Here is a 26,301-nt window from a genome sequence, read left to right as displayed (position 1 = left end):
TGTGTATATATATACAGAGAGAGAGAGGATTTGCTATGTTGTCCAGGTTGCTTGAATTCCTGGCCTCAAGTAGTTTTTTCTCCTCAGCCTCCCAAAGTGCTAGGATTACAGGCATGAACCACTGAGCCTGGCCCCAGAAAACACTTTTCTATCACTTCCCACCTTTTTAGAATCATAAAATATTTTGTGGTAATAAGCTCCCAAGTTGAATAAAATATGTCTGAATATTATTGAAGCCTATATTATCCAGTGTACTTAATATAATCTCTAATATTTGCAACACATATTTAGTTTCTTCTCATGTAGCAAGTGAGAGGCTTTTTAATTTATTTAAAGTTATTTATGCAAGTCAAGACATGATTTGTCATTAAATATTGCATTTGACTTGGGGACCAGTGTACATTAAAATGTAAATTGAAATTTAGCTAGTGTAATGGCATCAAAAGTCAGGGGGGTGGGGGAATTGCCTTTAGGATCTTGCTTAGAATTTTTTTGATTTGCTTGCAGGGAAAAGAAAAAATGCACTTTAGAAAAAAATGTCTTTCATGTTATACGGGGATGAGAGAGATTTCTGGCTGCTATTTGTAAGCACTTTCCTGCAAGTGACACACTGTGCATGAGGATAGTCTTTATTCCCAATAAATGAAAAGCTAAATTGGATATAATTCACTATGTTTCTTTTTTTTAAGATTGGTTTTTGAAGTACTAGAGACATCTTAATGTGCTAAATGAGGATTTCATAGATGAATATAGCTTGTGAATCTGATGACAATCATCTTGAGGGGGCTTTGCAAAATTAGTATAATTTTAATATTGTTCATTAAATTGTTCGAGTTCACCATGAGAGCTCCTTATGTTTCCTGCATTTAACCAATTATCCAGCAAGAATTACCAATTTTAAAACTGCCATGGGCCGGGTGCAGTGGCTCACGCCTATAATCCCAACACTTTAGGAGGCCGAGGCAGGTGGATTGCTTGAGCCTAGGAGTTCGAGACCAGCCTAGTCAACATGTTGAAACCCCGTCTTTACAAAAAGTTACAAAAATTAGGCAGGTGCAGTGGCATGTGCCTGTGGTCCCAGCTACTTGGGAGGCTGAGGTGAGAGGATCGTTTGAGCCTGGGAGGTGGAGGTTGTAGTGAGCTGAGGTCGTGCCACTGCACTCCAGCCTGAGTGAGACTCTGTCTATAAAAAAAAAAAAAAAAAAAAAACACACACCCCACAAACAAAAAACTGTGAAAAACTGCATGGGCTAAACCTCTATGGCATCTGGGACAGTTCCCCTGAGGAATCCGTTGACCCATAGGGTCTTGACATGATCACCTTAGCTATTGTTTACAAAAACACTAGGAAGCTCATTGGAATTATACCACTTAGAGATCATTTGATTTTAAAGGGAAATAATATAAACAAAATATAATTTAAATAATGCATATATTCACTGAAGTGGGTTTCCATGGGATATTAAGTTAAATATACAGAGTCCTAGCTTTCACCCCAGGCTTTCAGGTTGAGACTGGAGAAAGGACCTAGAAAGGTGTGTTTGTATCAAGTTGTATCCAAGTGATTCTATGATCACCTTTGAGATGTCTTGCCCAGAAGCAGTGTTTCTCAAACCTTAATATGCATGCAAATCAACTAGGATCCTATTAAAATGCTGATGATTCAGTTAAAATGATTCAGTATGGTGGTATGAGGCCTGCAATTTTATATTTCTAATGAACTCCCTGGATACGTACGGATGCTGCCAGTTGGTCTGTGGACCATAGTTTTAGTAACAAGACCCTAGAATATGTTTCTGAAGCACGATTTGGAGAGTGTTGATTTAACCATTCCCCCAAATTCCTCATTTAACAGCTGGGAAAGTGATGTTTCAAAAGGCAAAAGGTTAGGTGAGCTGGATATGTTGGTGTATCCCTGTAGTCATGGCTACTCAGGAGGCTGAGGCAGGAGGATCAGTTGAGCCCAGGAGCTTGGGGCTGTTGTGTGCTATGATCACACCTGTGAATAGCCCCTGCCCTCCAGCCTGGGGCACACAGCAAGAACCCATCTCTTAGGAAAGAAAAAGAAAAGAAAAAAAAGTTAGATGACCAAAGGTCACCCAGCTGATAGCAAACATGGAACCAGGTCCTGAATCTTTTAAACTCTCACCCTGAGTGCTGTTGGCACTAAGGTATGTTGATCCTTTTCTGTTAAATGGGAGTTTAAAAAACATAATGAAAAAAGTTCATGTACATTTGAGTGTTTCCTTGAGGAAAGCTGTAATAGCTTTCCTTTCTTACTCTGTTTAAGAGTAAATTGTATTCCTCCTCATGGTCCAGTTGTGTGTGTGTGTGTACACATGCATGCACACACACATTTTGTTTAAGGAGCCAAAGTGCCTGTTATCTTAAACTATTGTTTTTTTCCTTAATAATTCCACACTGTGTCAGGAAGATGTTGGCTGCTGTCCAACTGCCTGGGGCTGGAAATTGCGGAGGTCTAGTTTCAAAAGTGATTTTATAAAGGTAAAAATAAATAAATAAAACCAACCTACATTTACCCCACAAAATTGGCAGAAGTCTGTCTCTAGGGAATGACTCCCACGGGCCTCCTCTCATTTGTGTGGTTCAATAGAGCCAGAGATAGACGGGCACGCCATGGCATCTGTTACTTCTGCTGCTGGACGGTTGTCAAAACTAGGAATATTCAATTATTTGTAGTTGTTTATTTCATGTGTGAACATTTGGCTGCCTAGCCCTTTATTTTCTTCCCTGTTTTTCTCCTTCTCCATCTCCTTATAAAATGTTGGACCTGTACCACTAACCCATGGCCGGGCAAACTTTTCTTAACACTTGGGCCTTTTCTCCCATATGATTGTTGGGATTGGAGAAGAAAGGGAATGTTTGCCTGTTTTAGTCAAGCCTGTTATAGCAAGTTAGCCACTTGAAAGAAAACACAGCAGAAAACCACTATTTTGTTTGTTTGTTTTTTAATGTATAAAATGTGATACATCCTGAATATAATTTAAATATGCTGCTGATTTAAGACACCCCTAAAATATCTATGCAATTGTGCCAAGAAGGAGTAAAGAAATTAAAGAGAATTTCATTCAAAAGCTTTGAAACTCCCATAGTCAAAGCAGTATTATTTTCATTTGCTTTTTGAAGGGTAAACATTTTTTGAAAATGATGGAACAGAGACATCAAATGAAACCTCAATTATGGATCTTGGCTTCATGGCTGATAAATAATTTTACTTACTAATAACTGTTAATAGCCCTCTGCTACCCACAAATTTAAATATGTAAATAAATACATCTAGGCACATCTTCCTGGCTTACAGATGCAGCCTTCCTGTACATTTCCATTCTTATCTCCAAAGATATCCCTACAAGTGTTCTTTGTCCCCTTGAATGGCATGACCTTGATGCTTAGAGTCTGGGATGCGGGACTCACTTTCCCCCTCTTTGACTTGCTTATCTATTTTTTCCTCCTTGGAACATATTCTGTGGCCCATCTCATACTCCTATCTCTCCCTAAATCCAAGGGCCATCTTGCATGCTGTTTCCTTCACAAAACCTACTTTAGCAAATCCCCTATCACTTGTTGATCTCAGCAGCTTCACATACCAACTAAGTCATTAAAAGGAATGCTCTCTAGCATCCCCAGCTTCAAAATTTCATAAATTCTAAGGGTCTAACTCTGAGTTTTCAAAGCATCTATTTAGTACTTCTACCACACTACTTAAAATACCCCGAATGATAGTTATTTTGAAGGTATTTGTGGATTTACGTCCCTAGTTAGTTCATAAACTGCTTGAGGATTCAACCTGCATTACCCTCTTTTTCTTGACTCCCTAGCCTAGTACACAATCTTACATATTACCTGTGTTTTGTAAATGTGTTTGGCTTGAAAAGCAACCCTACCAGTGTAGGATATGGCTCTAGGAAAAGAGGTTTGTTAGCTGTAGGTCATGATTGCACCATGGAGCTAACATGGCATCTGGCTTCTTAGTGAATTCATAGCTTACATTGACAGAGAAGGGTCATCTTGTCCTTTCTTGTTTGTGCACTACTAACAGTACTACAATGAAGCCATCCTAAAATGAGAATGGAAGTTAGGAAGCATGAGAATCAGTAACTCTGTGTTGTTCAGTATACAGCTCTGGAAGAGTCCTAAACTGCCAATAATACCTTCACTACTCCCTTCCTTTCTGTTCAGAATGTGGATATATTCGCATGGCATGGAACACAATATTAAGACCAATGCTCAACACTTGGTATAAATCATACAGAAGCTTGAAACTCTCCTTCCTCTCCCATGGAAAAAAAGTGTCCAAAGCCAAGAGACAATATTATTCTACTTTGTGAATGCTCAGTCCTTTTCTTTGGACTGAAATTAATGTATAGGAATACTATTGCAGGGGATGAAAAGGTCTGGACCTCCAAATAAAGTTGTACATCTAGCCAAGTAATAGCATCTAGCCAAGTAAAAAGATGAATGTTGAAATACAGCTCCTCTCCTTCAGGTGGATGCAACCACATTCCGGACTATGCATTCACTAGCCAAGATGCCAATCACTCTAGAATATGATTTCATCCACCTGAAGGAAGGGAGGCTAGTTTTTCCGGGCACATAGGTACTGTTTTCTCACCAGGCCTTGTGCCTATGGGTGTCCAATTTACACAAAGTTACCACATAGACTTTTTGCAGCAGTACCATGTACATAATTTGCGGGACCCAGTGCAAAATGAAAATATGGAGCCCTTTGTTCAAACATTATTAAGAGTTTTGAGCAATCAACAGCAAGAGCATTAAATCAAGCGTAGAACTCTGTGCAACTGCATGGGTCACACACCCATGAAGTTGGCTCTGAGTGACAGTAATGGTGATGGTTCAAGAAATCATTTCAAATATGCAGTCGTTACATTAAAAGCAAATAATTGGCCTAGGAAAGGTAGGTATGAATTCAAACTGTCTGAGGTAGAATTGGGACAGGATTATTCTGTTTGATCGAATGCCAGAGGCAGCATCACATGAACTGAGTTTTAAGGTGGCACATTTGGGGTTGAGCTAACAACTAGAAATGCCCGTTGATGAGAGAGTCTTCCTATGGCCACAGCTCCCTATAAACTGTACATTGACAGGCAAGGAATACATGTCTAACAGTGATACTGGGGAAGGAATCCTGCATTCAATAAGGAGGTGATGTATGGACTAACAGAGTTTTTTTTTTTTTTTTTTTTTTTTTGAGATGGAGTCTCGCTGTTTCGCCCAGGCTGGAGTGCAGTTGTGCAATCTCAGCTCACTGCACGCTCCGCCTCCCAGGTTCATGCCATTCTCTTGCCTCAGCCTCCTGAGTAGCTGGGACTACAGGTGCCCACCACCATGTCCGGCTAATTTTTTTGTATTTTTAGTAGAGACGGGCTTTCACTGTGTTAGCCAGGATGGTCTCGATCTCCTGACCTCCTGATCCGCCTGCCTCAGCCTCCTAAAGTGCTGGGATTACAGGCGTGAGCCACCGCACCCGGTGACTAACAGAGTTTTAAAACGTTTAACATAATTTCAGACTTTCAGAAAAGTTACAATATATACAAAGAATTCCCTTAAGCCCTTCACTGAGAATCTTCAAACGTTAACATTTTACTACATTAGTGTGATCTCTTTCTATGTTTATTATCTATATGTTTATTTATATAGAGAAAATTAAATTTTTTTCAGAACTGTTTTAGATTAAGGTGCAGGTAGTATACCCCTTGTTTGTAAATACTTCATGGTGTATGTTTTTAAATCAAGGACATTTTCTGACATAACTAGTATCATTACCAATAATTTGACAAAATACTATTATCTATTCTAGGGAGCTTATCGTAGTTTATCAGTTGTGCAATAATGTCCTTTAATAACAAATTCCTAGATCATGTGTTACATTCAGTTGTGAAGTCAGTTTAGCATTCTTTAATCCGGATGGGTCCCTGGTCTTCCTTTGTCTTTGATGATGCTGAGTTTTTGGAAAGTGAAGGTTCATTGTTCTATTTACTGCCCCTCAATTTGAACATGTGAAAAGGAAACAGCACCCCTGAAGGGGCTCCCCCTCGCCAAATCTGGGACAACTTGAGCATCAAAATAATTGATAACAAAGATTGTAGCTCATGAAATAAGAATCTGTGGATCTACACTGACATTTTAAAAGATGAATGAATGAATGAATGAATGAACATATAAGTAAATGGCGCAAGGGAGAGCTCTTTCTTATTGTAAAGACATCTGTAAAATATGAATTGATGCACACAAGCATCAGTGTGGAGGCTAAAACTAATGGGTGAAAGTTTCAGGAAAACTGGATATTTATATAATCTGGATGTATCACTTCACAAGATACTTACTAATTATAAAGGGGCAACTAGATAATAGCATTGCAAAGGAAAATCCTATAATACACCACTTTGATCAAATAATCAATGTTAACATCACCAAAAATGGGTCAAATCAACAGTGTGTGTCTCCTGATGTGATACGCCCAGGAGACTATATCACTTCAATGATATCCTTAGAAAAATGTGACCTGGCGCAGTAGCTCATGCCTGTAATCCCAGCACTTTGGGAGGCTGAGGTGGATGGATCACTTGAGGTCAGGAGTTGGAGACCAGCCTAGCCAACATGGTGAAACCCCATCTCTACTAAACATACAAAAATTAGCCAGGTGTGGTGGTACCTGCCTGTAATCCCAGCTACTCAGGAGGCTGAGGCAGGAGAATCACTTGAACCTGGAAGGTTCAGGTTGCAGTGAGCAGAAATTGTGCCATTGCACTACAGCCTGTGGCACAAGAGTGAAACTCTGTCTCAAAAAAAAAAAAAACAACAACAAAACAAACAAAAAACGAAAAGAAAAAAGAAAAATGTCTAATCTGTGTTTAACCATAGGAAGGCATTACACAAACCTGTGTTGAGGAACTTTTAAAGTAATGGTTCATTTAACTGTGTTTCTCAAAATGCTGTCTACATGTGGGATACTGCTTGGTGTTCCGGGAATATAAGAAGCCACCAGATAGACATGGCACATCTTTCTGAAGCATCAATTATATTCCCCTTTAGATCTGTGAAAACAGAACATGGATACAGTATGGAGTGAAATGCAAAAACTTGCATGAATTTTGAAGATTTAATTTGAAACTTCAAAGTTACTTTGTGCCTGCCACATCTTTTTAGGTTCCATCCGTAGATGGCATGGGGTTAATCAATTTTCTCCTTTTTTAGTAGAAGCATTTTAATAGGCAGTGTGAGCAACACTGAACTGTAAGAGACTCTGGTTCTAGGAACAGAGAATGACTTGTGTGTAATTAATATAAGTTGTGCTACTTTTGCTTAATTAACACATGCACAGTGAAGAGCACCAAGACGGGAACCACGAAGGCAGAAGCGTATTCCACCACATCTTACTGTGGATAGTGAAAAAGACAGTTTCCCCAAATAGTATTCCTTCATGCTATTTATTGCCAACCATTATTTTACCAAGAAGAATTTGCAGAAATAAAGCTACCACCTTTGAAGGAAATCGCAGCTTAATTCAGTCTGCTATTCTGATTGTGAAATTCACCATAAAAGTTCCTGGAAGATGGCCATTTCCATAAAAACCTCAGTAAAAGTTTATCAGGGGAGAGGATATAGATTTTATTTCAATTCAACTCTCATTTTCTCCACTAAAGGAATCTTCTGACAGATAATACAAAGAGCTGATAAGCAAAACAAACAAAAATCTTACCTTAGTTAATCTTTAGGGATTCTTTGAGCCTGAGAATGTCATCTTAGATTATTTCACATCCTTCCACCAGCTAAGTAAGGATGAGAAGGTGCATTCTAGAAACTTGCCAAGTGGTAAAAGAATACTAACTAAGGTGTAACAGTATCAGGCATCCATGAATAATTATCTAGCATGTTCTAGGCAGCATGACAATTAATAAAATATTGTCCCTTTCTTTGAAGAGTTTATAATCTAATAAGGGAGATATAAACAAATGTTTTCATGGGACCTGGTTGGTGGTAGGCACAGTATATTTTAGAAGCCACCAACAGTGACAATTTACTGATCCTTGAGGCCTAAAATACACTTCCTGAGTCAATGTCTGAGCTAAATCCTGAGGAAGAAGGAGGAGTAACAATTTAGAGAGTGTGCATTCCAAGTAAAGGAAAGCGTTTGAGTCCAAGCACAGGGTGGAATATCACATGACCTATGTGGGAAAGCAAGTAACACAGTACTTGTAGTGAGTCAATCGCAAGATGGCAGAAGATGGGGCTACCAAAGAGAAGTGGACAGGCCACATTATGGAGGGTGTTCAAATTCTCTGCCAAGTGTTTAGATTTGTCCAGAATGTAGTTTGGGGCCATTGAAATGTCATAGGCAAGGCAGTGATGCAATCATATGTTCCAAACTCTCAACCCTCCCATTCACTGCTGTCAGAGATTTAAGGGGAGCAAGAGTCAAGGCAAGGAAGCTTCGCACCAATCTTTGAGAGTGTTGATGGGGTCTGAACTTCTGCAGGCATAGCACAGGTTGAAGAGGAAGGTAGAAGTGTGAGGATTCAGAAACGAAAAATTAGCTAGAGTTTATGGCTGCTTAGAAGTGGAACTAAGGAGAAGTAAGAGAGGAGTTTGGGGACTCCTCCAAGTTTTGAACTTGCTAGGTTTCTGGCTCAAATGATTCCATTAAGTAGGTTATGAATAGAGTAAAATAAACCAGCTTGAAGAATGAGATACTGGTTTTAGTTTTTGATCATGTCATGCGTGATCTACCCATGGAGTATTCAATGGACTGCTTTCATCATGCTGTTGTATTTATGAACTGAACCTCAAGGATGTAAGAGCAGAATCAAAAATACAGGATTGAGAGTCACTGGCAAGTAAGTGGTAGTTAGGTGAGTAGAACTCTGTCAGGAAGATAGAAGGAGCAGGCTGTTATGAGAACTAGCTGCATTTTTTTCTGTACTACACAATCTCCACCTTAGTCCTCAGCTCTCAAATTGCTGATGAGGAAAGGAAAAAAAAAAAAAAAAAAAAAAAAAAAAAAAACACACAGCAGAACATGAGTGAAAATCTGTAAATGATCAAGGGGTGAACACAGAAGGATCCCATGAATAGGACTGAGAGAAAAGTAAAAAAATAAAAATAAAAGGTAGAATAGGCACTAGGAGACCCACGAAGGGAGTAGGGAAAGATTTATGAAGGAAGAAATGGTCAGTGGTGTCAATGTGATCTGCCAATTGGAGTAAGAAGTGAGAAGTTTTGTTACGTTTGATGTGAAGGGCTCCATTGAGTTGGACAAAACAATGTAATGAGCCAGGGTGATAGGAGATTAGTGTGGATGTAGGAATCTATAGGAGAGGAGAAAGCAGAGATGATGTAGACAACTCCTTCCCAAAATTTGACTAACGGGAGAACAGTGGGATCTATAGCTAGAGTTAATGATTTGAGGCATAGATGGGAATTTAATATCAGCATGAAGATGAAATGGCTTGTATTTTTAAAAAGTGTACAGGGAGAATAGGAGTTACCGAGGGAGGAAATAGAGGTCAGAAGAGCTGGGTTTGAGTTCTGGGACCAACTATCCAGTTTTGTGCACCTTCAGAGTGACTCCTGATACCAGCTACACATGAGAATCACATGGGGAACTTCTAAAAATTAAGATTCCTGGGTCTCACTCAAGACCTTTAGAATCCTAATCTCTGGAAGGAGGGCTTGATTTTACTGTCTTCTGGTTTTCCTTCTTCTCACTGACCACAGTTGAATTTTCTGTCTAGATTCCTTCTCTTCCCACCTCTAAGTATTGTGGTATTCTAGATCTCCATCTTGAGGCCTCTTCCCTCCATAATCCAGAGTCTCTCTTTCGGTGGAGTCTTTCACTCCAGGGCTTTGTTCGCTGGCTATATTCTGATCATGCTCAACCTTAACATGGCACCTTGTCTCCCAAATTCTTCATCTACTGCCTACCTGACACATTCACTTGGATATCTAGTAGGTGTCTGAAACTGGCCATGTCCCAAAAAGTACTTTTCTGGTTTTCACTCCATCAGTACTGCTGCAGGGTGATGGTGGAGGAAGTGGGGATAGTTAATGGGTACAAAAATGTAGTTAAAGAATGAATAAGATCTAGTATTCGATAGCATAACAAGGTGAACTATGGTGAACACGACTTTATTGTATATTTTAAAAGAACTAAAAGAATGGAATTGGAATGTTCTTAACACAAAGAAATAATAAATGCTTGAGGTGATGGGTATCCCAATTAGCTGATGGGATTATTACACATTGTAAGCATGTATCAAAACATCACATGTACTCCATAAACATGTGTACCTCTTATATACCCATAATAATTAAAACAAAACAATTCAAAACAAAAGAAAAAATAATTGCTATAAATTTGTGTTTATTTCCCAGTGTTTTCTGTTTCAGTAAAGGGACCATAGGGGCTCCTGACAAGACCCAGGGATCATCCTGGACTTCTCTTTCCTTCAGTCACATCCTATTCACCAGAAAGTCCAGCCACCTCTGCCTCCAAACTATATACTGATTTTGTCCTCTTCTCTCCACCTGATACAAACATTATTTATCTCCTGTGATAATCTCTTTGCTGCTTCTGCTCTTGCTGCCTTGAAATGCATTCTCCACACAGAAACAAGAATGATTACTCTTGAAGAAAAATGCAAATCAGATCATGCTATTCCCATGGTTGAACAGCATGACTTCCCAAACTTTGAACTTTTGGCCCCATAGGCATGAACCCCCATGTCTTTCTTCCTTCCCTGACTGCACAGTGCTTCTGGTCACCAATCATTGTGGCTGTTGCAGTCACAGTGATTTATTTTCTTTCTCAGATCCCCATGATAGTTCCTATTTCACAGTCGTTGATCATTCACTTTTCCTGGAAAGCATCCTCCTCATGCAGTGGTTGCCTCTTTCTTGTCGGTTCTGCATAGTTTCATCTGCATTCTGCTGGGTCATTTTATTTAAAAAAAAAAAAAATACGGATTTGGCTACCCAAAAAGTGAACAACTTTGAGCCAAAGTGGTTCCTTACATCTTCCCGGTTCTGGCAAGATTGGCCTAAGGAAAACAAAATGCAGCCTTCTTCCTTTCACTCAGTTATTCTGTGGGGCCATGCTGGCAGAAGGAGGTGCTAGATGTTTGGTGGCATATCCAGTGTTTATATGCTCATGACACTGACCACATCTTGTCCCAATGAGGGACATGGCCTCATGGAGATGTGGGATGAGGGAAGAACCAAAAAACTAATAATGTGGTTAAATTGTTCTTTGTTGCTGCTGGGTTGGCTCTTCTTTTTGACTCGTTTCTATCCCTTTGTTTTCCTTTCATCCCTCTCCAGGACTGGTAGTGAATTATAATGAGGTGGTGAGTATTGAAAGCTTAAGGTTATTTTTAGGTCATTTCTTCTTAAACTTGTTGCTAGTTCACATCCCCCTAATCCCCTAATTTCCTGTAGAAGACTCAAAGGTCACTCAGGAAAGTCAGGAATGATTCTCTACATCCATGTGGTTTTTAAAACTTTGTCCCTTCAACCATGGAGTTCATTTTGCATTCAAGTGCCCAGCTGGATGCTCAGCTACGGATAAGCTCTATTAATGCTTGTAGGAGATGTAGAAATTAAGCTGTCTCAGAAAAGGGGTACTTGATAACAGGATGAACAGCACAGGCTGGGTGCAGTGGCTCATGCCTATGATCTCACCATTTTGGGAGGCTAAGGCAAGAAGATCACTTGAGGTCAGGAGTTGGAGACCAGCCTGGGCAACATAGTGAGACCCCATCTCTAGAAAAAAATTTAAAAATTAGCCAGGCTTGATGGCATGTGCCTGTAGTTCTAGCTACTTGGGAGGCCGAGGCAGTGGGGTTGCCTGAGCTCAGGAATGTTAAGCTGCAGTTAGCTATGATCGCACCACTGCACTCCAACCTGGGTGACAGAGTGAGACCCAGTCTCTAAAATGTGTGTGTGTGTGTGTATGAGCAGCATAGTCTTTTCATATCCTGCTTGGGAACTGAGCAGCCTAGGTATAGTCAGTGCTTCCAGGCACTGCTCTTTTTGGTTTTGTTTTCCATCAAAAACACTTTGATTTGGTGGCTATTTCTGTACTTACCTAGGACTCAATTTTCTCATTAGCCCAGCAAGTAGAACAACAGTACTCTCAAATGTACAGAAAGTGGAACTTGCAGATATTTGGTCCCTATAGCTTTTGGTGGAACATGATGTAAACATACAAAATATGAGTTATCAGAGTATTTTCCCTTGGTTTAATGCCTTAAAAACAAGGCAGCAGAGAATTCCTATATTTTCAGTTAATGGCTTTTCCTGTTGAAGATTGTTAATATCTCCTATTTAGGTTAAACTTCAGCTGTCCTTTATGTATTAACACAACCAAATAAATGCAGTCAATATGCAGAAAGTGCCTTCTATGGAACTTGGAGACAAAGCAAAGAGCAATCCTTCTTTCTACAGGCATGGTTTCCTTATGTGGGGTAGAACATAAGGAAGTTCTACCCTTATGTAGAACTTCTTGCCAAGAGAAGTGGTGCTGAGTGGCTTCGTAGGCAAGGGTGATCATTCTGATGCCACATGTGCCCACTGTTATGTCCTTCGGGCCAAGAATCTACCCCCAGGCAAGAGAGAGACATGAATTGACTCAGTATGATAGATTCACTTGAGAAGAATTTAAGTGATTATGGTCTTGTAGATTTTTGCTCTTCTGAGTATAACCTCATCCTGAAAGAGAATCAGCAGTTAGTAGTGACAACTGAAGGTAGAAGGCACAAAAACAGAAACAGGTGTCAGTGGCCCTGAGACATCAGCACCCATGAGTGAATGCAATTGACCGAAAAGTTAAGACCATTAGGGCAATAGCGAGAGGGAATTGGTGGTTAGGAAGGTAAGAAGTGGACATGGCCATGTTGTGCCTAAGAGGCATCATGAAACAACTCAGCAGGAGAGAATTTACTGGGCCGGCCTTTAATTTTTTTTTTTTTTTTTTTTGTTTTTGTTTTAGAAGACGGAATCTTCACTCCATCTTTCAGACTGGAGTGAAGTGTCCCGAGTTATAGCTCACTGTGCCTGTCTGACTCCTGCCTCAGCCTCCCAAGTAGCTGGGACTACAGGCATGCACCACCAAGCCTATTTTCTTGTTGTTGTTGTTTTCCTTTTTTGTTTGTTTTGTTTTGTTTGTTTTTTGTTTGTTGGTTTGTTTTGAGAGACGAGGGTCTCTGTCTTGCCCAAGCTGGTATCAAACTCCTGGCCTGAAGAGATCCTCCCACTTTGGCCTCCCAAAATCCTGGAATTACAGGCAAGAGACACTGTGCGTGACCCTAACTGGATCTCTTTATCTCCTCGTTTGGCTATGTTATAGCCTCTTAAAGTCACAGTTGTATTGTGTTTCTTATTCTTCAAGCCTGGTCTGTCTTGGTTTCCAGTCAGTCCTAAACTCATCGTTAAGATTTTTATCTTCTTAATTTTCAATAAATTCTCAATTTCTAGTTGAAATATGAATGCTTTTTATTTTTATAAACAAAAGAGGCTGAACATGATAGATCTTATTGTGTTGGGAGTAGCTCAATAGAGAATAGGTTAAATTAGTTCTTAAAGCATTTTGGAAAACTACAACTGTCTCTACTCAGCATATGTCCCTACTGCAGGCACAACTATATCTATTCCCTTGGCAACCCCACTGTTACCTGACAAGCTACACTACTTGTGAACACAGGATAATGATGCACAGTGCTAGTTATAAAATGCTTTATTGATAATAGCAATTTACCAGCAGGGGGATTACAGAGCACAAGGGATCTCACAAAGGCCCGAAGTTATTTTATGGTCCTAGAAACAGCCTTGAGGAGCGTCAGCATGACAGGACCTTTTGCATCAGCCAAACATCCTGCTTTCCCAGTAAGCAGAGTATGCTCAGTGCCTGGCATCAAGAGAAGAGAGTGCATGGAGAGTTGTAGGGTGATTCAATGGCATCCAAAGGTGGCCCTTCTTCATTATTGTTGAAAGATTTACTGATCAGGAGTTATGGTTGCAATATTCAGGAATTTCAGGGAGATGTAGTATATTATTGCAACCATAACATGTGCGTGTGTGTATGTGTGTGTGTATATATATATATTCATTTCAGAAATATGGCAGTAAACAGAACCAATGAAAAGTTTTGTGCTATGTGCAGATTCCTATGACTAAAATACAATTAAAGAAGAATATTTTAGAATTTATCATTCACTAAACTTTGAAGGATATGATCTTTGTTGCTTCCTTCTTTGATGGACATTGTAGCAGTGAAACTTGGTACAATAAAATGAATATAATATATAATGTTAAGGGGAGTATATATATTATATTCATATATATATATATGTTCCAGATGTATAGGAATCTACATGTGGCATTGTCCTTTAATGCCAGTTATCACTCAAGGAAGCACAGCTGAAATAAGAACTGGAAGATCCAACACAAAGACATGAAATGAAAGGAGGGAACAGCCTAATATCAATATGGGTCTGCTGGTCAAGAAATGTGCAGAATCAGTTGGGCACAGTGGCTCACACCTGTAATCCCAGCACTTTGGGAGGTCGAGGCGGGTGGATCATTTGAGGTCAGGAGTTTGAGACCACCCTGGCCAACATGGCAAAACCCCCATCTCTACTAAAAATACAAAAATTAGCCAGGCATGGTGGCACATGCCTGTAATCCCAGCTACTCCAGAGACTGAGACAGGACAATCACTTGAACCTGGGAAACAGAGGTTGCAGTGAGCCGATATTGCACCACTGCACTCCAGCCTAGGTGACAAAGTGAGACTCCAAAAAAAAAAAAAAAAAGGAAAGAAATGTGCGTAATCCATAGATCTAAGCAAGGTAGAGAGTTTAAGCCAGGCTTGCAGGAGGAGTGCAGATAACGTGCCAAATACCAAAGAGTATCACAATAAGGAAGAAACTGACCTAACAAAGTCTTTTGTGTGTCTTCCCTCGGGAACTGGAGTCAGTAACTAACTTCTTAGGTTATAAGAACTCAGGACTGGAGGACTGAGGCAGAACCACATGGAAGCACCAGGCCTTGACTTCTGGCTTGCTAGCATGCATCCGTCCTGCATGTGAACCAGCCCTTTTATTACAATAAATTATCTCTCTTTGGGTAAGTTACAATTTTCTTTTATGTATGACAAATGAGGTTTGTTGTTCCTTCAGAGAAATATGGGTGGGAAAGATTCAAAGCTGATTTGAATACCAGTGTAGTTGAACAACTAATGGGACATCAGACCATCCTCCCGGAATCTTAACAAATGGCTTTGACTATGACTATTAAAAAAAATGACTGTGATTTTTCACTGGCTGATTTGGTTTGAATGAGTAAATTATTTTTATTTCATTGCATTAACTGCCAGAACATTGAATGAGCCGATAACTCCCTGGTGTTGCTGAGCTGCAAAGAACTATTATTTGGAATTGAATTTTTATTGATTTTCTTGTGCTACAATGACTTTTCTAACATAGTAGCATGAAAGGAAAATGAGAAAAAGGCCAAATAGGGCATGGGGTGAGGAAGGGGAGGCTGCTACTTCCCAAGGTCTAGCCCCAGATGTACTACTTATTGGCAGGTACTGCTGACTCTGGATGATCCTGTTGCTGGTTATATGATTTACAGGTTAGCCAAGTACCTGGCTTCATCATCTCTCCCTCCTCTTCGCTTCTGCTGTCTGATTCCAGGCATTGTGGGCCTTGTTGGCATTCTGCTGTGGAACTAAACAGGGTGACGGGGTGAAGAAGGAACAGAACTAGACAGAGTGTTGCTCCAAATTGATCTGTGTTGATGATTGTTTGTACCATTCCAACACACACACACACACAATGTGTGTGTAAAGATGACACTGAATGAGTGTGTTATTTTAGCATCATTGCAGTGCCTGTTGCACATATCCGTTCATGATTTTGCTTTCCCTAGTCATCTTAACAGCCAGAGACTTCGTTGTATATTAGTTCATAGTCATCATTCAGATGAGTTGAAGTGGGAAATCACATTTGCTCATTCATTCATTCATTCATTCACTCATTCATTCAACAAATATGTATTAAGTCACTATCGTCCAGCTGCCAGAGATATGGCAATAAACAGAAGCAATGAAAAGTTTTGCCGTCGTGTGCAGATTCCCATGACTTAAAATAAAATTAGAAAAGGGTATTTCAGAATTTGCAATTCTGAAAAGTTTGAAGGATATGATCTTCCTTGCTTCCTTCTTTGATAGACATCGTAGGAGTGAAACTTGGTACAATAAAATGAAACAAGATGTACTTCTCTCCTGGCTTCTGATACAGTTTGGTCTAGTACAGAGATACTTGACAACTCTTAGAAGAAAGGGATCTTTTTTTGGACGTGATTTTTGGTGGCTATGAAAGTAATCCATATTCATTACAGAAATTTTGGAAAATGCAGAAACAGATAAAGGAGATAATTAATATACCAAATTTCATCCAGTGGAAAACCTTCAAAATGTTTAGTAATTTCTTTTTAGGGTTTTTCCTATAACTATAATAATATAGATATACTAATCCCATACCAGTTGCTATTTTCAGATGGTAAGGTTTTGTATTTTAAACCACATTTAAAATCTATCTTTATGCGTTATGTATGCAATTTGGTTCAGTTCCCATATACAGAACAATGTGACAATGACTGCTTTTCTTCTTCCCATAGACCATGTGCACACGATTATGAGTGAGATCAGAGGGTGGAAATCTATTTATGCTCCACCCTCTCAATATACATGAATAGAAGACAAGTCTAATAAAAGAGTGTCCTCATGTGATATGAAAACTTAGGAAAGAGAGGTAGCTAGGCAAGTATTTTGCAGAGACTTGCAAGAAAAAAGTGAGAGAGCATATGTATATATGTTTAAAAGGAAAGGGATATGGTGGTTACGCTTTAAGCCAGTACAAGTTGGATTGAGACTATAAATGGCGTCTGGTGTGTGTTTTTAGGCCTGTGAGATTCTCTGCCTCAGTTTAGATATAACTCTCCGAGAAACTTTTCTGCAATCACTAGATTTGGGTGGGCCCCACTGTGCTACATTTACAGGGTACTTCCTACTTCTCCGTCTCGTCACTCAGACGTATACCTCTTAACTGCTTGTTTAATAGCTAGTCACCGTGCTAGAGCATATGCTCTGGGAAGTCCAAGGCAGTCTGGCATGTTCAGTCAGGTATCCCACTGCCCAGCACAGTGTCCAGCCCACGGTCAACAGTGGGAGTGAGTGAAGAAGGCTATTGCACTTCTATACAACACCTGCAGGCAAATTAAGAAGGATTACCTACCAGCTGGGTGCAGTGGCTCACGACTGTAATCCCAGCACTTTGGGAGGCCGAGGCAGGTGGCTCACATAAGGTCAGGAGTTCAAGACCAGCATGGCCAACAAGGCAAAACCCCATCTCTACTAAAAATACAAAAAATTTATCCGGACGTGGTGACACATGCCTGTAATCCCAGCTACTCAGGAGGTTGAGGCAGGAGAATCACTTGAATCTGGGAGGCAGAGGTTGTAGTGAGCTGAGATTGTGCCATTGCACTCCAGCCTAGGCAACAAGAGTGAGACTCTGTCTCAAAGAAAAAAAAAAAAAAGGATTAACCAACAAAACAGGTGTTTAATGCAGGTATACTTACTTTTATTTGGAAGTAGATGTATTTAATAATAATACAGTTACTACGTTTGGGAGAGAATGATTTTTGTTACAAACATGCACATGATAGAGATCATGTACTCCACTCTATTTTATTTAGCACTTAATCTGAATATTTACCTATAATCTTAAATATTTTGAGCTTATGATTTTTAATGGTTGCATAATGTTTCATTGTATGAATGCACCAAAAAATTAACCAACCCTATATTAATATTTAGGTTATTAGCAAGTGTTCATTATAAATAATTATTTGAGCAATACCACTATGCATCCATTTTTCTGTGGAACTCTCTAGTCATTTTTTTAGAAAACTTTAGAAGTGGAATTATTGAATCATATGAATGAATTCTTTTTAATAACAACTGTATTGAGATATAATCCACATACCATACACTTTAAATAGGTAAATTGCACAATTTGGTAGTTTTTAGTATACTCACAGAGTTGTGTAACCATCACCAGGGTCAATTATAGAGTATTTCTATCACACCGTAAAAACCCACCAAAACTATTTCTCTTTGCTGTCCTTCCCCATACTCCTTGCTCAACTCCAGCCCTAGGTAACCACTCATCTATTTTTTTGTCTCTATGGATTTACCTCTTCTGTATGTTTCATGTAAATGAATCATACAATATATGGCCTTTTGTGAATGGCTTCTTTCACCTAGCATAGCATTTTTAAGATTCATCCATGTTGTAACATGCATCAATACTTCTTTCCTTTTTATTGATAAAAAGAATGCCATACTGTTCGTATAGGAACTTTTGAAGTAACTTTGGCACACATTACAGCTCACTCTTCATGTATGCCCATTTTCACTAGTAGCAATGTTTAATATTACTATTTCTTATATGCTTGCTAACCTTGGGCACTATTCCTTACACAAAACTGAGCCTCTTGAGAGAGGAAGGGGAGATATAGTGATGGTTTCAAAATTGACATTTCTTTAATAATTAGTGATTTGGTCTTTTAGATATTTTGTTAGCCACTTGTATCTCTTCTTGTGTAAATTTTGTTTCATGTCACTTTGCCATTTTATTTGAGGGTACTGTTTTTATTTTGTTTCATAAGAGCTCTTATATGTTAAGGTTGTTAACCCTCTGCCCTTGATGTTGCTTATAATGTTTTAGATTAAAAAATTTTTCAATTTTGGCAAAACACTATCTATCAATCAATCCCTTAAGGGGTCTTGAATTTCAAGTCTGGAAAAGCCTTCCTCTTCCTAAGATCCAAGGAATATTTTATTTTATTACTGCTATAGTTTCCTGTAAAAACATTTCTTATTAATATAGGATTTATTTTGGTATTAAAAGACATCAATCTAGTTTTATTTTTTTCTCCAAAACGGCAATTAGTCATCTTAATACCTTTGCCCAATTAATTTATGTATCACTTTTATCATATACTCTATTATTCTTTTATTTGAGTGTCTCTGAAAATTCTCTGGTTTATAGTTAATTTGTCTGATTTATGACAAAGCTACCCCATTTTAATCATCAAAGCTTTAAAATAGGATCCAGTAACATACATGACCTCTATGAAGCAACCAGTGCTCTTAAATGGACTTTACATATATTAGCATTTAGTCTTAACAAAATGTGTGTGAATTATTATCCTCATATCACCAGTGAGGAAGCTGAGCAGAGAGATTGAGGACTTACTGAGTCAAGGTGTGAGTAAGTGGTGGTCCCAAAATTCAAACAAAAATACAGGCTCTAGCCCCCACCTTCCTCACCAGTGACCACTCCTGCCTGGTGGGGTCCTGAGATCTATGATCCAGCAGTTTTAAGTTCATACCATTAGTTATGCATATTTATGATACATTATGCATCTTTCTTCCCTGATCCTTGGATATTTATGTGAATATTTTTAGTTATATTATAAAAAGTATTTAGGTTTAAAACTTTTAAGTGTTTTCATTGCCCATTGCCAAGTTTTTAAAAATCACAACTTCTAAATACTGAAATTATTGCATTGAGTTGTTTTTCATTGGTTAGTTTATTTTACAAGGTAATGTTTTCAGGAATAGTATGTGGCTGCTTACAATCTCATGGTCTTATCATGTCTGACACTACATTGTTGTTAGGTTACTCATGGATACTAACTTGTTTGCAAATAATAAATTAGCATCAATGCTTTTCAAAAAAAAAAAAAAGCAAAATAAAGAATTTGATTAAGTATACTCTGATATACAAACTATATAGGAAATAAATTCCATATTCTTATTCCATTATTCTTGTTGCTTGTTTTCTGCAAAAATACTTGTAAATTTATTTTTGCATTTTATTAATTTTGTTAAAATTAACAGTTTCAACTAAGATCTATCTAGGGTTGTTTCTTTTTAAAGCTAGTTTGCCTCATATCCAATGAGCCATTTTGCAAACTCAAGTACCTTTTTAGCTTAGAGAACTATTGTTATTATTATTAAATTGATTTTTGTTTCTTTTTTTTCAGCTTGTTGTGTCCTTTTGAAATTCCTGTTATATGTAATGTTGTATTCCTCTTTCTCCACTTTGTCATTCATTTCATCCTTCTTCTGACAATCTCATTGTCACTTTATCACTTTCCCCTTACCTCATTTACTCACCAGGTATTTATTAAGAACCTGCCCTGTGTCAGATATTACAATAGGTACTGGTGATAGAGGAATGAAAGTCTAGGACATAGAGCCTGCTTTCATAGAACCGATGATCGAGCAAGGAAAACAGATGTAGAACAAGTCACCATAAGCACCCTACTAGAGGACATTCCTTACACTATTGCCAACACAGCAGTCTTACATGTCTATACCAACTGGTCTATCTATAAATTGAGCAGAAGGATATGGAGCTCCTTTGCCAAGCCCAGGCTCCTTGTAATGTTCCTGCGGTTTCCCCTTTGCCTACTTAGTCCTTCAATTTCATTATATTAATATTTTCTGTTAAACCAACTGGTATACTTGCTGTTTTTCTGATGCATCCTGACTGATACTGCCTGTCTTCTGGTTCAGTTTTCTATAATATTCAATATGCTATTTACTGTCTCCATATTTATTTATATATTTCTAAATCAGCAGTTATGTTTTTTCTTTTTTCATAGTGGCGATTTCTTGATCTCAGATGTTATCCTATTTATAACTCTCTACTCTAGATTCTCAGTTGCTATTTCCTTTTGACTTTAAAGAACTAAAATTAGAAATTATCTAAAAATATGCCTCTTGCTTCATGTCTTTTTAGAGGAAGAAATCTATTTTCAGTTCTATGGTTTGTTTCCTTATCTTATAGTATAATTCTTGTTCTATGGCTAAGGATGTTTTCCCCACTATTAAAAATTGGATTGGTTCCTGTCTGTTTCTTTCAAGCCTTGGAGCTCATATAGGCGATTAAAGTGTTCAGATTGCCTATTCAGAAACAAATTAGACTGGGTGCCCTATGGTGAGAATCACAGCTATACCTCTGTGTCTAAAGAGTTTATTTCCATCATGTCTACTGTATTTAGTAGCTGACTGGAATTTGTTGGTAAGTTTACCTTCCTTAGGATTCAAAAGTTTGCCCTCCTTAGTAGTCAGTGTCCTGGCACCAGTATCAGATACAAGCCAGAACTAGGACTCCGTGATACTTGTGTTTCTCACTTGGTGTAATGATGTCTGATCATTAAAGCTCCCTAACAGGTCGACGGGCTGTTACCAGTGTTGGATCCAGATATATATAGTGCCCTAGTTTTTCCCTGGCCCCCAGTCATTGCCTTTAATCTTCGTTCTTTTTATGTACACCTTTGGGAGGGAAATATGCGTCTTGCTAGGACTCTTCCAGTCATTTCAAATGTCATTTGGAAAGAGCAGCAGGTTGGATTGGCCTTTTCTTCTACCTAATCTTGCCTATGTGAGATCTGTTAGAAGTTCCTCGAAGTTTCTAGTAATACCGTTTCCTAGGTCCCACTGTCAATACAGTTTACACACATACATACACACATATAAATATGTAAATTATATAAACGTGTGTAAATATGTATGTATGTATTTACTTACCTATTTTACTGAGAGGCTGGAATAGGGAGAAAAAAATGACATTTCACCAGTTGTCTTTTCACCTGATAACGTATTAATGTAGTAGTGTGTAGATAGCCATAAACTAAGTAATTTTTACCTTTTCTATTTCTGTTGATCTAAGAAAGGACACAAAAGTAGAATGTAAATAGAAATTTACGCTATTGGTTTTCTATACTTTATCTGGCTGAAAACAAATTAATTGGTGGTGTCAAAATTGGGATGATCATTTAGCAGCACTGAGCAAAGCTTCCTTTAGAAAACAAAGCAATGAAGGAAAAGGAAAATTAAAAAAAAAAAAAACAAAAACCATAGCAAACAAACCAAACAAAAGCCAGACACAGTGGCTCATGCCTGTAATCCAAGCACTTTGGGAGGTCAAGGTTGGAGGTTCACTTGAGCCCAGGCGTTGGAGACCAGACTGGGCAACAGAGCAAGAAGTGACACTCTGCCCATTTCTACAGAAAATGTTTTAAAACTTATCCCTGTGTGAAGTCACACACCTGTAGCCCTAGCTACTTGGGAAGCTGAGGTGGGAGGATAGCTTGAGCCTGGGAATGTTGAGGTTGCAGTGAGCTATGTTTACACCATTGCACTCCAGCCTGGGCGATGGAGCGAGACCTTATCTCCAAAACAAAACAAAAACAGCTCCTTCATCAGCAAACTGACATCTCATATGTTAAAGTCACTCTCACTCTATGATAGACTAATTTTTATATAGTTCTGATAAATAACCAATTCATATGGAGGAGGGATTTTTGACCCAAAGATCTCTTGTGAGACAGCAGAGGAGAATTGTGTGGGAAACGTGAGACTTTTTATTCTGGGTTTATTCACAGTACCTTCACAGTTTTGTTGTCAGATATGTGACCTTCATCATACTTGGAGTCAGAAGTCCTGAGTCAAACGGGCTGTGGCAATTTACAGTTACCAGATAGAGGGAAGCTGGCTTTGAAACTCAGGGGACAGCAGAGAAATGAGAGAATGGATCTTGTCACCCACCTGCAGTTCGAGTTGTTTTAAGATCTTTTGCCTTATATATACTCATGAAGACCTCCAAATATGTAGCACTGCTACTAACAAAAGACATTGGTTGCCTCTGGGAGGGAAAGCATTAAGAGTAAAATTCAGAGGAAAGTGAATACATGGCTTGCTGTGCTTATTATTCATTGAGTGTTTTTGACTTGCTAAAAGCAAGTTTAATGTATTTATACAATTTATAAAGATGTAACTGATTCTGGAGCTCTCCTCTTTACAGGGAACATATTTCATGTTATTGTAAGCACTGAAGAAAATTAAATCAATAAATTCACAGCCCGTAATTTGAGACACTCAATTTGAAGAAAAATGTATTGTCAAGGAGGGAGGGCAAAATCTTTTACATTGTGGAAGACTTGTAAGCAACCTGTCTTTACCCTACTATCCTGTGCTTTCAAGTGGCAGCAGGAATTACCCTCCTGCTGCAAGATTATCAAAGAGTTGTCATGACACCTCCAGAGAAGTAAAGGCCAACTCCCCACCTTTTTTTAATGAAGCGTGTGCTCAAGTGGAAAGCAATGCAAATGAAACTCTTCTGCACTGTCCATCTATGTCCTTTTCCCTGAGAAGGCTTTGCTGGTTAGCACTCAGCCTGGGTGTCAGGAAGCTTAGTGCATTGTTCCCCATCACTGGCACTGATGCTCTCTGTGACCACTGGCAAGCCAATTAACCTCTGCAAGTGTCATCCTTCCATGTGTAAAAGGTTAATGGTACAGCTTGTTTGCAAAGTGCCTGGAGCCTTCCATGAAGGGCACTACCCAAATATCCAGCATTGCTGTTTGACTGGAGGGCGTTCTGTTTTATAATTACATGTTTGGTTGGATAGGTTATAGATTTTGTTGTGGTTGAATGTTGCCCCTTCTCCCTGGTTACAAATAAAAAGACTAATAGGTAATCTCACTCTATTAGCGTCTTCTAGAGCCCCCTAGAGGGTTAAGGGAATGGCAGAGGTTACAGATTAATAATGCATTCTTCAGTTGATAGAAAAAAATCATGTACATCTCAACTGCATAATAGCTGTGGATGGCAATTTATTAGGCCAAGTGTTTCATCAGATGCTCAGCAGATAATGCTGGCAAATACTCATGAAACAATGGGGTATTCTGTGTGTTTTTTTTTTCTACTTTCCTAGTTATTTATTTCGTCCTTCACATCAATATAGGACATCAGAAACTGTTTTGTCCAGGTTATTTCACATGCATTTATGAATATTTGGAAAAATGATTCTCTTGTTCTAGAATTCCTGGAACAAGTGACTTATTTGTGTGTGTGTGTGTGTGTCTAGGTTGTGACATTAAGCTCACTTTTTTTGTACTTGAACCAAAATTGATTAACACTAGACTTGGAGCAAAGTGTCATCTATCTCATGCTTCTCTGCAGATTTACGGAAAAACTTTGAACAAGACCCACAAGGAAGGGAGGTTCCCATTGAAGGCATGATTGTGCTGCACTGCCGCCCACCAGAGGGAGTCCCTGCTGCCGAGGTAAGACAGGATCCTGGGACCAGTCACCGGGAGGAACCAGGCCTGTTCCCAAGAGGGAGGGCAGAGTCCTGTGTGGCTGGAAGGGAAGTCAAGGAGCCCGTGTCTGGGATTCTCGTTGCCTGGGCTCAATTGCTATAGATGATGAAGAAATTGTCTAGGAAATAAGCTAGAAAGGAACTTGTCTCCCATCTACTTCTGTGTTTGCACAAGGCCCTTGGTAGGCAGCCTGGGTAGGATTTGATCTGTCTTCTTGGTTCTAGGGACCTTGAATCATAAAGATGTCATTCTTTTTGTCCTCTGTCAAGATCTTCTTCTGATATGCATATTGGCTTATGGAGCAAATCTGAGCTGTTAACAGGCAAACACGCATGAAAAAGCCCATAGGAAAGGTCAGAAGACCCAGTCCCAGTGTCACTGGTGTGTGTTCATTCTTCACTTTTTTGTGGAACAAGCATTCATTTATTGAGTGTTTGTTATGTTTTCTGCACTGTGCAGGCCTTAGGGATATAAAACATCATGAAGCCACTGGCCTCTGATATGTTATCCTTCCTTCACAGCGAGGTGCCTAGAATTCAGAGTCACAATGTTTTTTGCTTCTTGAATGTTTTCTAGAAGTTCTACTTGTCCCTGGTAATGCACTCTGGTCATAGGAAAGACTTTCTAAATCTTTTATTCACAATGAGAAGATGGCCCCTGATAGACTAGTAATATAGCTATTATTGGAGGAAAAACACTAAGAAGTATAAGATATGCTTAATATAATGAAAAGTTTATAAACATAGGCCCATGAACCCCAAAAATCTGAGAGAGGTCTCAGTTAACTTAAAAAGTTTATTTTGCCAAGGTTGAGGACGTGCGCCCATGACACAGCCTCAGGAGGTCCTGACGACATGTGCCCAATCAGAGCACAGTTTCATTTTATACATTTTAGGGAGACGTGAGACGTCAATCAACATATGTAAGATGAACATTGGTTCAGGTCCCGGAAAAGCTGGACAACTGGAAGCAAAGGTGGGATAACTCCCCTGGAAGCAGGGATGGGGCTTCCAGGTCACAGGTAGATAAAGGACAAATGGTTGCATTCTTTTGAGTTTCCGATTAGCCTCTCAAAGGAGGCAATCAGATATGCATTTATCTCAGTGAGCAGAGGGGTGACTTTGAATTGAATGGGAGGCAGGTTTGCCCTAAGGAGTTCCCAGCTTGACTTTTTCCTTTAGCTTAGTGATTTGGGGGCCCCAAGATTTATTTTCCTTTCACAGGCCTGAGTTCAGCAGCACGTGGTCCAGGTTTGACTCTTCTTTGAGAAGCTAGGAAACGGTGTTTGCAGCTATTGTTTATTCACTGAGAAGCAGATATACAAAGAAAAAGAAAAAACCAGGAGCCTATGCCTCATATTTTAGTAAAATTGGGAGTTTGTAATTGGAAGGACAAAAAAGGAGATAAAATAAAGGGGAATGAAAAAACACACATACTTGCATATTTAGAAAGCGTGCTGGGTGGACACTATTCAGGGCTCAAATGGCTCACAGAAATGAAGTAAACGGACTTGAAAATTAAACTGAACACTCCATGCATGATGTAAAATGATCAGAAAGGAAAATGCTTATTTAAAAATTTTATTGAATGTAGAACAAAAAAGATATTGATCTCCTTTTGCTGCCCTATTGTTTTCTACCAACAGCACACCCTCCTTTCCTGAGCAGGGCATTAAGTGTCAGGCAAGGGACTGTGTCCCTCCCATTTAGGACATCACGTGTGTTCCTGGGAGCCTAACAGAGGTATCAGCAGTTCTCTACATTCGACGCCCATCTTTCAAAAAACCCCAGTTTACAACTATTTTATGCATAAAAATGTCTAGGCTCTGTAGTGCCAGCAGTGTGAGTGTCCCCTGGTACACCCATGTTTCCTTCTGGTTCTGTGCCAGGTCACTGCCATTGACTTTGGCAGCAGCAGAGAGGGATGCTAATGTTTTTATTAGCCATCAGCCTATAGGAACTTAGCATACTCTAGATCTCTATTAACCTACTTTTTTTTCAGATGGAAGATAACTTA

General features: G+C 39.1%; 1 protein-coding gene across 4 annotated transcripts in view; it reads left to right on the top strand.

Annotated features, from left to right (window-relative positions):
- UNC5D (unc-5 netrin receptor D) overlaps positions 1 to 26,301 on the top strand; it is a 583,419-nt gene that overhangs the window by 361,026 nt on the left and 196,092 nt on the right. For all 4 annotated transcript variants that reach the window (XM_017862255.1, XM_017862274.1, XM_017862279.1 and 1 more), the window contains exon 4: positions 24,146 to 24,249. In XM_017862255.1, coding sequence (XP_017717744.1) covers positions 24,146 to 24,249 — 104 coding nt within the window. The remainder of the gene's footprint in view (positions 1 to 24,145; positions 24,250 to 26,301) is intronic.

This window comes from Rhinopithecus bieti, unplaced genomic scaffold (assembly GCF_001698545.2).
Source record: "Rhinopithecus bieti isolate Rb0 unplaced genomic scaffold, ASM169854v2 scaffold_2524, whole genome shotgun sequence".
NCBI lineage: Eukaryota > Metazoa > Chordata > Mammalia > Primates > Cercopithecidae > Rhinopithecus > Rhinopithecus bieti.
Note: the sequence above shows the minus strand (reverse complement) of the source record. Positions and strands in the feature narration are given on the sequence as shown.